General features: G+C 37.1%; 1 protein-coding gene across 1 annotated transcript; it reads left to right on the top strand.

Annotated features, from left to right (window-relative positions):
- The first annotated feature begins 9,092 nt into the window (after positions 1 to 9,092).
- Positions 9,093 to 11,029, top strand: LOC110722829 (inorganic pyrophosphatase 1-like). The gene is made up of 4 exons (XM_021902128.1): positions 9,093 to 9,789; positions 9,897 to 10,018; positions 10,176 to 10,380; positions 10,476 to 11,029. Exons 1-4 carry the CDS (start codon positions 9,652 to 9,654, stop codon positions 10,836 to 10,838), a joined length of 828 nt encoding a protein of 275 aa, XP_021757820.1. The 5' UTR covers positions 9,093 to 9,651; the 3' UTR covers positions 10,839 to 11,029.
- The last annotated feature ends 247 nt before the right edge of the window (positions 11,030 to 11,276 follow it).

Genomic DNA, 11,276 nt, shown 5'->3' on the forward strand with positions numbered 1-11,276 from the left:
CTCTTATTGCCATCTCTATATTCTCTACTAATAGTAATGAAGAAAAGTTGAAAAACTTGTTTCTCTGATTAGTTAATTAAAGATATTTTGCTTGTCAATCTAATTTAGGTCATTCAAATTAACATTTAAGCTCCTATTCTCTACTCCCGGAATGTCTCTCCTGAGCAGCAAGTTGAAATCAGCAAGGGCCTAGGCATGGAAACCACGACTGACTTGGGTTTTTACTTGGGAATGCCAACACTTTCAAGCCGTGTAACTCGAGAAACTTTCGCCCATTTGTGTGAAAAAATTGATAGACGCCTTTTGGGATGGAAAACCAAATATTTATCACTCGCGGGGCGTATCACTCTCACTAAGTCCACCATCACCACCATGGCAAATTACTCTATGCAAACCGCAAAAATACCTCGCACAGTCTGTGATGATATCGATAAACGAGCAAGAAGATTTGTTTGGGGTGGTACGGAGGATAAAAGGCGCATACACCTGCTCTCATGGGACACTCTCCAATTACCGAAAGACAAAGGAAGTATTGGCATTCGCTCTGCGAGACAAGCAAATTCAGCTTTCTTAACTAAACTTGGCTGGAGAGTTCTTACAGAACCACAGACCTTATGGGCTAGAGTATTACGCCACAAATATTGTCAAGGTAGGAGTGATATCGAGATGTTCACCCCTAAGAACAATATGTCGAATCTGTGGAGAGGGATTACTGACAATGTGAATTGGCTGAAGAAAGGATCAAGGGTGGCAGTGGGTAATGGCCGTACTACGCTGTTTTGGGATCATTGTTGGGCGTCTGATGTGCCTTTGCGTGACCATACTACTGCTATCATTCCAGAATCTTTAGATGGGGCAAAAGTAGAGGATTTATGGGACCTGAATCAAGGTTGGAGATGGGAACTTTTTGCGCACCTACTATAAGATTGGGAAAAGTTATTATTATTCTCCATGAGGCAAAATGTATTTATAATACAAGCTACATCAAGCAGCTAGACTAGACTAGGTACAAGATAAGGATAAATAACAAATAGAGTACAAAGCTAACAAACTAAATATATGCAAAACTATCTTTACGTATAACAACTCTAACAATAAGATAAGGTTAGACACTGTCAACTCTTATCTCCAACATGCCCCGCAATACGGACTGTCTTTCAGTGAGTCCGATCTTGGCTAGTATACCATCTAGTTTTGGTCTGGATAGCGGTTTGGTAAGAAAGTCAGCAAGCTGATCACCCGTAGGAACATGCGTGACCCGTAACGAACCACTTTGTACTTGCTCTCTAATGAAGTAAAATGCAATGGCAAGATGCTTCATCTTTGAATGGAACACCAGATTTGCACTCAAATGAGTTGCACTAAGGTTGTCACAATAAATGACTGGAACTTGAGACAAATGAACACCCAATTTTGTTAATAAGTTCTTAATCCACATTACCTCTGATGTTGTTGCTGCAACCGCCCTATATTCGGCATCGGTAGATGTTAGAGATATCGGAAAATATATGTGTGATATATTTTCCGTAGATATCATTTAAGAGAATAATATATTTAATTAGGATATTTATGTTAAGATATTATTTTGAGAATATATCTTTAGGGTTTATGGTTAGACGTATATCTTTTAGGAAGATTGTTTCCTATCTTATAAGCTTAGGTTTTGTATAAATACTCAACCTATTGATGAATAATAATCCAGTCATTCTATTCTATTTCTCTCTAATTTGTCAATAGAGGATGTTGCTAGTGACTTTTGCTTCTTTGAGCTTCATGTGATGGGGGTACGACCTAAGAACACAACATGACCCATTGTGGAAGTGTAATCATCTTTGTTGCCTGCCCAATCGGCATTGGAAAAAGCATGAAGTATAGGAGGTGACTCACGATAGATTGTAAAGCCTTTGTCTAGTGTACCACACAAGTAGCGCATGAGCCGTTTAAGAGCAAACCAATGATCTGTGGTTGGACAATGCATGAATTGAGACAACTTGTTCACGGCAAAGGCAACATCGGGCCGAGTCAAGGTAAGATATTGTAAACCACCAACGGCTGCTCGATAATCCTTAGGAACTTCAAGAGGGGTTCCCGAAGATGCAGTTAATGTGTGTGTAACTACCATTGGTGTAGGACATGGTTTCGCGTCTTGCATTCCGAGTCGCTCAAGGAGGTCCAGTATATACTTCCTTTGGCTTAGAAAAAGACCTGAGGGTGTTGACATTACTTCAACACCTAAAAATAAGATAGTTCACCAAGGTCTTTTAGTGAAAACTTGTTAGCCAGACTCTTGATAAATAAATCAAGATTAGATGCATTGGGCCCAGTGACAATTATGTCATCTACATACACAATGAGATAAATGGGATGTGGCATAGTATGCAAGATAAATAGTGACGTATCTGAAAAAGCTCTTTTGAAACCTAAGCCAAGCAAGAAGGTTGTGAGTTCAGTGTACCATGCCCGAGGGGCTTGCTTGAGACCATAAATGGCCTTCTTCAACTTGCACACATGAGTGGGGAAGTTTGAGTCCACAAAGCCGGGAGGTTGTGACATATATACATCTTCATAGAGCGTTCCATTCAAGAATGCATTATTAATATCAAGTTGCCGAAGATGCCAACCTTTGGTAATTGCTAGGCTAAGGAGTGTGCGAATTGTAGCCAGTTTAACTACCGGGCTAAAGGTTTCTTTATAGTCAATGCCCGGCCTTTGTTGAAACCCCTTTGCCACCAAGCGTGCCTTATACCTTTCTATTTGTCCCTCCTTAGTGTATTTGATGCGAAAAAACCCATTTGCATTTAACTAGATTTTGAGTTTGTTCCGGTGTTATCAAATCCCAAGTGCCTAATTTTCGAAGTGATTCAAGTTCCTCCTCCATCGCTTTCCTCCAAAGTGGATCTTTTAAAGCTTGAGCCACTGTTTTTGGTTCTTTGGGTCGAGATTGAACCGAGGTATTATTTGCGTACTTGGGATTAGGCTTTCTTATATTATTTTTGGACCTTGTAATGATCCCTGATGGTGGATGTTGGTTGACATTGGGTTGTGGGACTAATAATTGGTTGGATTGGGTAGTGGCAGGGGGTTGGTTATTATTAGGTTGCAAAATGTTAGTGTTTGATGATGATTGGTTTGAGGGGGTTGGTTGGCAGGGGATACGAGGAGTAGAAGGTGGGCTAGAATTGTCATGATGGTGGGTTTGTTGGTGGGCTTGTGGAGTAGTGGGCTGAATAATGGGTAAGGTTATTGAACACCAAGTATCAGGTGATGGTGGTGGAGAAGGGGAGGGGAGATTTGCTAGTCGAGTATATGGGAATCCGGTTTCAACAAACTGAACATGACGAGATGTGTAGACCCTATTCGTAGATGGGTCTAAGCAATGATAAGCACTCTGAGTTTTTGAATACCCAATAAACACACATGGTTTTGATTTTGGGTCAAGTTTATGAGAGGAGTAAGGTTTGAGCCATGGGTAACATAAACAACCGAAACTTCGAAGTTTGAGGTAATTTGGTGGAGTGCCAAATAGGCAGTGAAATGGAGATTTTCCATTTAGAGTAGGAGTAGGAAGGCGGTTAATAAGATACGATGCAGTTGTGAAGGCATACGACCAAAATTCTAAGGGAAGATGAGCATGAGATAATAAGGAAAGACCAGTTTCAACTATGTGACGATGACGTCGTTCGACAAAGCCATTATGCTCGGGGGTGTGAGGAGGTGAAGTTAAGTGAGAGACTCCATCAATGGTGAGATAGGAGGCGAGAGCTTCATACTCACCTCCATTATCTGAGTATGAAATTTTTATGTTTTGCTCAAAATATTTCTCAACTAAGGCCTTGAACCTAATGAACACAGCTTTTGTATCAGATTTCTTTTTGAGAGGATAAAACCAAATATACTTGGTAAAATGGTCAACAAAGATAACATAATACTTGAACCCATCTAAAGAATAAACTCCTCAACAATGAGAACCGCTTCAAAAGGAATCTTGCGGATGACCCTAGATGTACTCGTTGCAATCAGAATGCAGATGAGACATTGATTCACCTTCTGAGAGACTGTCCAATATCTAAAAGCATTTGGTCTAACCTATGTAGCACGACTTGTCAAGCTACTTTTTTCAATGGTGATATAACTCAATGGCTGATTAAGAATCTAGAAGCTAAGGGTCTTCATTACTCTGAAAAATGGCCTACCTTGTGGTGGATATGGAAGTGGAGAAACAGTCTAGCTTTTGATAGGGGTGATGACATTCCACAAGACACAGGAAGATTTATTCAAGACAAAGTTGAAGAGACTTGGAGAGCATATAATCCTGAACTGCAGCTTATCACCCCTGGCATTTTTGGGAGGAAGGCAAGGCATGAAATTTTTGTGAGATGGAATACTCCTCCATCCAACTGGACAGCTCTCAATACCGATGGAGCAGCAAAGGGAACTCCAGGACTGGCAGGAGGTGGTGGCATACTAAGGGACAGTGCTGGCATGTTCGTCAAAGCATTTACTGCAAATTTTGGAAGATGCAATGCATATAAAGCAGAATTGCTAGCTCTTGAATTGGGTCTTCAAATGGCTATTGAAAAGGGAATCACGAAGCTAATTGTTCAAATGATGAATAATCAAGCTTAAGCCATCAAAAGCACTGCATACCAAGGAGGCGAATGCGTCCACATCTTAAACAATTGTCGTAACTTAGTTAAATCCTTTTGTAACTTCACCTCGTTTTATTGCTTAGTTTTCTTTTCCTTTTGTATTCGGGATTTCCCTCATTTGCACCAAAAAAAAAAAATCAATGGGATTAATCTCTATCTCCGCAATGTCCAAAAATTCCTAAACCATCAACAACAATGATATATGTTCATGGGATCCAATTACATCTTACAATCACAATTAGTTGATAAGCTCCATGTAATTTTGGTTTTGTTGTATTATCGCAATTGTGCATTTTCAACATAAGAGGATTCAGAGAAAGGAAGAGACACGACACACGAGTCAGTCTACTCGGCAATCGCTACTAGGCTACGGAGTTTTTTTTTTTTTTTTTTGGGAGAGAGTGTGCAAATATTGTACCACTATACGGGTTTTATCACTGATCTTGAGTGCTCACCCGTTAAAACTTTAACTAATCTAGTTAGGTGATCGTTCATTAGTGCTCTGCTGCTCGCATGTGTATTGACTATTGTTGAAGTATATCCCACCTAATAACACAAGTAAGAGCCTCATATTGGTAAAAAAAGAGAGTTAAACACTTTATAAAGTTAAGGGGCTATTCCTACCATTACAATATGATTTTGGGATGGAACCTTCTTTGGACTTTAACGGCTGTTGAGTAGTTGAATTCAAAAGTTTTCAAAAATTTATCCAAGTCTTTTATAAAATATAAGTAAATTAATAGGAATTTGAAATATATAAGCCCAAAATTAAAGGTGTCATTTCAAATCTCTAAAATTCCCTAGCCTCCTTTTAATGATTTGTTACCTACTTGATATGATAGATGCGACAAAGACAATCTGAGGAGACAAAAATTAATTTTAGTAATGAAGAACAACACCTAACTTTAGCAAATTAATTCATTTGATACTATATCTCAAACACCAAAGAGGATTTGAAAAATTGAAATTCTTGAACGTGAAATCGAAAAGATATGAGAAAGGGTAGAAGTTAGTAAAGGTATCATTATAATTTTATTACTTATCCCTAATTTATTTCCCATACTTTCCAAACCTAGGATAAGAATTATTTATCTTTGTCCCACCTATCAATTCTCTAACTTTATCCTCCCTTTTTATCCCTCTTATTCCTATCCCTCCAACCAAACGCCCTGTATTTTTATACAACATTTATATTAACGAAAATGCTACACATAGCTCTTGGAGCTACATATAATCATTAAATTCACACTAGAAAAATCGTAACAAGTTAAGGAATCATGAAAATATAACACTAGTCAGGTTAATTTACGTGTGTTTTCGTCATGGATTCATAATATTATACAATTTTCAAGAATGTATTTAATGCTTATATTACAAAACTTCAAAAATTCTCAAAAAGCATGGATATTAGCCTTTAATTTTGGAATTTTTAATTTTTTCTCCAGGAAATAAAAATTGCCGAAATGTTTAACATGGTCCCTAATGCCTTCTAGGAGTCCAATTGGCTGGGTGGAACCATCCAATTTGCCTTTAAACGACCAATTAACAAGATCACAACTTGCACCGATTTCATTAACTCAAGCCTACCTAGAACATTTAAGACAACATATAATGATCATATATGATTTTAAACGGTATTATATGACCCGAGATGTATCCCCTAAAATAGTAAAATCTCAATTCTTTCGACACCGGACCCCGAAGCAATCTAAATTTCTCAAAAAGGATGGATATTAGCCTTCAATTTTGGAATTTTTTGATTTTTTTCACCCAAATATAAAAATTGCCGAAATTTTTACCATGGTCCCTAATACCATCAGGGAGCCCAACTGGGTGGGTGGAACCATCCAATTTGCCTTTAAACGACCAATTTATAGGTTTACAACTTACACCGATTTCATCAATTCAAGCCTACCACGAACATTTAAGACAACAAATAATGATCATATATGTTTCCAAACGAAATTATATGACCCCGAGATTTATTCCCTAGAATTTCAAGACTTTTCGAAACCGGGCTCCGAAGACTCCAAAAATTCTCAAAAATCCTGGATATAGCCTACAATTTTTGAATTCTTTGACTTTTTTTCGCCCGTAAAAAAAATGCCGAAATGTTTACCATGGTCCCTAATATCTTTCGGGAGTCCAATTGGGTGGGTGGAACCATCCTACTTGCCTTTAAACGGCCAATTTACCGGTTTGCAACTTGCACCAATTTAATTAACTCAAGCCTACTACGAACATTTATGACAACCTATAATGATTATATATGGTTCCAAATGACATTATATGACCCCGAGATGTATCCTCGAATACCTCAAGCCTTTTCGACACCAAGTCACAAAACCTCCAAAATTTCTCAAACAGCGTGGATATTAGCCTTCAATTTTGGAATTTTTTTGACTTTTTTCGCCCGCAAATAAGAATTTTCGAATTATTTACCATGGTCCCTAATACCCTCAAGGAGTCCAATTGGGTGGGTGAAACCATCCAATTTGCTTTTAAACGGTCAATCTACCGGTTTATAACTTGCACCGATTTCATTAACTCAATCCTATCAAGAGCATTTATGACAACATATAATGATCATTTATGGTTCCAAACGGCATTATATGACCCTGAGATGTAACCCCTAATATCTCAAGACTTTTCGACAACGGGCCCCGAAACCTCCAAAATTTCTCAAAAAGCGTGAGTATTAGCCTTCAATTTTGGAATTTTTTGACTTTTTTTCGCCCAAAAATAAAAATTACCGAAATGTTTACCATAGTCCCTAATACCCTCTGGGATTCCCAATGGGTGGATGGAACCATCCAATTTCCCTTTTAACGGCAAATTTACTGATTTACAACTTGCACCGATTTCATTAAGTCAAGCCTACCACGAACATTTATGACAACATATAGTGATCATATATGGTTCCAAACGGCATTATATGACCTTGAGATGTATTCCCGAGAATTTCAAGACTTTTCGACACCGAGCCCCGAAACCTTCAAAATTTTGCAAAATGTGTGGATAAAAATGTCTTCAATTTTTGAATTTTTTTACTTTTTTCGCTCGTAAATAAAAATTGCCAAAATGTTTATCATGGTCCCTAATACCCTCCGGGAGTCCAATTGGGTGGGTGGAACAATCTAATTGGACTTTAAACAGACAATTTACCGGTTTACAACTTGTTACTAACCTGACCTGAATTCAACCCGACCCGAATTTAACCCGACCTGTTACAAACCCGACCCGAAATCAACCCAGCTTGTTATTGACCTGACCCAAATTAAACTTGACTTGTTATTGACCCGACCCGAATTTTGCCAGACCTATTACTTACCCGACCTAAAAATTCAACCCGATTTGTTACTAACTCGATCGACTCGAAATTAACACGACTTGTTATTGACCCGGCCTAAATTCAACCCAAATTATTTATGACCCGATTTCAAATCACCTTAAATGCAATTTAGACCACCTTATTACTGTTAATTAAAGCATTTTGTCTAAGGAGACCAAGTCGGTCCAAACCAGCAAAATTAAAGAAAGGATGAGCATCATCCTCAAATTTAAGAGTTAAATATAATATATATTTGTTGTATGGTCAAAGGAGATAATTATCTTCCTAAATTATAGACTATAATTCCCTAGTATATTGCCATATATATTATAGTCAAAGGAAATACCCGACTTGAATCTGAGAATGACCCGACTTGGAAATGACCCAACCTGATTATAACCCGCAAATTATTGATGACTTGAACCAAACCCGACTTGAACCCAAGAATGACCCAACTTGAAAATGACCCGACCTGATTATAACCCGAAAATTATTGACTTGAACCAAACCCGACTCAAACCCGAGAATGATCCGACCTGATTCTAATCCGCAAATTATTGACTTGAACTGAACCCAACTCGAACCGGAGAATTACCATAACCCGTGAAAACCCGACCTATTGTTCACCTGACCCGAATGTAACCCGATTACCTCGACCTAAACCCGATAAGAAGTATGACCCGACGTGATCCGACTCAAGCATGACACAACCCAAACCCGATAAGAAGTATGACCCGACGTGACCCGACTCAAGCATGACCCAACCCAAACCCGACCCGCATAGGTTATGGAATTAATCTGAGTTGACCCGACCCACTCTTACCCGACCAAAACCCGACCCGTTTACCCAAATTGACAGCTTTACTTATATATAACCATTAGAGAGTTAGATCTACATATAACATTATCCATGTAATATTTTAAAAATCTACCTTATTTGAAAACAAAACGAGAGTATGTAAGATTTGGACGTATGATGCCCGATCCAAATCATGCAATGCATACCTACAAGGCAACAAGTATAACTTTGGGTCAAAAAATCCATGCTCGGTATACTGTCTATGTTAGAATTATCTTTTTTTTTTTTTTAAGCAGAATTGTCCATTCGAATTGTCACTTAATTGATGGTAAAGTAAAGACTAAAGAGCATAGATTCCTTGGAGGTAACGAAAGAACAAATAAATTCCCCAAGTTAACCCTTATAAAAAACACTTAGAAGAATCTCATTATTCCACAGAACAAAACTGAGAATATTCTATTATCCTCTTTATATCTTGTTAGGAAATCGGGTATACTTCCACTCAAATCAGGATATCTGCCTCATCAAGCATATTCCCTCATATTCCCGCGCATTTTACTTATCTTATTTCCCCATTTAATTTACGTAGTAATAATCTAACTAATTATTCCTTCAAAAAAAAAAAAAAAATCTACCTAAGTAATACCTTCCTTAATTAAACCGTCTATTTTACACCCTTGGATTAGATTGTCACACCTCATCCAACGATTCAGAATAACCCTCAGAATATCAAAATATTCTACAGTATATTCCTTAGGGAAAGTTTTCGAAGTATAAATACTTGGGACCTTTAGATTTATTACCCACAAACAAAAAAAAATCTATCAATTCTTCAAAGTTTCTGAGTTTGTTCTTGGTAATTTTTGTAAGCAATGGAGGGATTAATGGTGGTTTTCGACTTCGATAAAACGATTATCGACTGTGATAGTGATAATTGGGTTGTTGATGAATTGGGTTATACACAACTCTTCGATCAACTCGTAAAAATCATTCCTTGGAACACTATGATGGTTAGTTTTTTGTTCGATTGAATTAAATTTATGTTTTTCCTCTGTTTTTATTCTTTTGTTCATGAGATTTGACATATTGTACTTATGTTTTGTTGATCATGTAACAGGATACATTGATGAAAGAAATGCATACACAAGGCGTAACAATCGATGATATTGCACGAGTCTTGAAAAGAGTTCCGATTCATCCTCGTGTCGTTCCCGCAATCAAAGCCGCCCACGCTGCAGGGTAATTTAAATTTCTCTAGTTTATGTTCTCTTTGTCTGGAATTTACAGTCACGTTGATAATTGATACGTTCTTAAAATTTATAGTCATGTTGATATTTGATATGCTTTTAAAATTATTAATGTTATGACTAAATTTTGAATGTTTATTTACGTGTAGGTGTGATTTGAGAATTGTAAGTGACGCAAATATGTTCTTCATCGAGACCATACTAGATCATCTTGGGTTGAAGGATTGTTTCTCGGAGATTAACACGAATCCGGGTTATGTTGATGGAGAAGGAAGATTAAGGATTTTGCCGATACACGATTTTACTAAATCTCCTCATGGATGCAGTAACCCCTGCCCTCCAAACATGTGCAAGGTAATTATCTTTTGTAATTAACGATTTTTTACCAAACCTTAATAAATTAATTACTATATGTTGATGTCTAATTATATGTTATAAATTAATCTCAGGGTTTAGTGATAAAAAGGCTATTATGTGAACATGGAAACAATAAGTTCATCTATTTAGGAGATGGAATTGGAGATTATTGCGCTTCCTTAAGGCTAAGAGAAGAAGACCATGTTATGCCAAGGTTCAACTTTCCAGCATATGATATGATCTCAAGTAATCCAATGCTTATCAAAGCCAAGATCCATGGATGGGCCGACGGCGGCGATCTCGAGCGGGTTCTATTGGCTCTCATCCAAGATAATATCAACTGTGGAGATGATTATAATGTTGATCAATTATTCAAACTTGATTGCAAGCTTGAGATTTTGCCTGTTACTTCTGATATAGAGTTGCGGCCTAAGGTTCTATGTGTTCCTTTTTAGAAAGTAGCTAATTTCTGTAATACTTTTGAAAAAAGGTGAAAGAATAGTTGAATATAATTTTTGTTTGGTAAAATCAAAAGATTCAAAACTTAGAGAAATTGTTTAAGGTTTTGATCTGATGTTTATGTAATTAACCTTTGTTGCTCAATTGAGCAATTTATTCAATGGATGAAATTGTATTTTTAGTGACACTTAAAACACATACTTCTATTATTGCCAATTTGCCATCTCTAGTAACAAAAAAAAAATGTACAAATACTGGCTTCAAGCCGTTCTAGGTCAATCAATTTAACATAAATCTAATTTCTATTTATCAATGGAATTAATTTCTATCTTCGCAATATCAAATATTCAAATTAATAGTAATTCCTTTGGGCAACAGTTATGGTACAGCTTTTTCTTTTGAAACTAAAACACTTACCATTGTTAAAGCAAATT

Source organism: Chenopodium quinoa, unplaced genomic scaffold (assembly GCF_001683475.1).
Source record: "Chenopodium quinoa cultivar QQ74 unplaced genomic scaffold, ASM168347v1, whole genome shotgun sequence".
Classification (NCBI taxonomy): Eukaryota; Viridiplantae; Streptophyta; class Magnoliopsida; order Caryophyllales; family Amaranthaceae; genus Chenopodium; species Chenopodium quinoa.

Excerpts from the sequence above, each read along its gene's own strand:
- LOC110722829 (XM_021902128.1), top strand. The coding sequence starts at position 9,652 with ATGGAGGGATTAATGGTGGTTTTCGACTTCGATAAAACGATTATCGAC. Across the intron at positions 9,790-9,896 it reads TTCCTTGGAACACTATGATG|GATACATTGATGAAAGAAAT; the intron begins GTTAGTTTTTTG and ends ATCATGTAACAG. Across the intron at positions 10,019-10,175 it reads AAAGCCGCCCACGCTGCAGG|GTGTGATTTGAGAATTGTAA; the intron begins GTAATTTAAATT and ends ATTTACGTGTAG.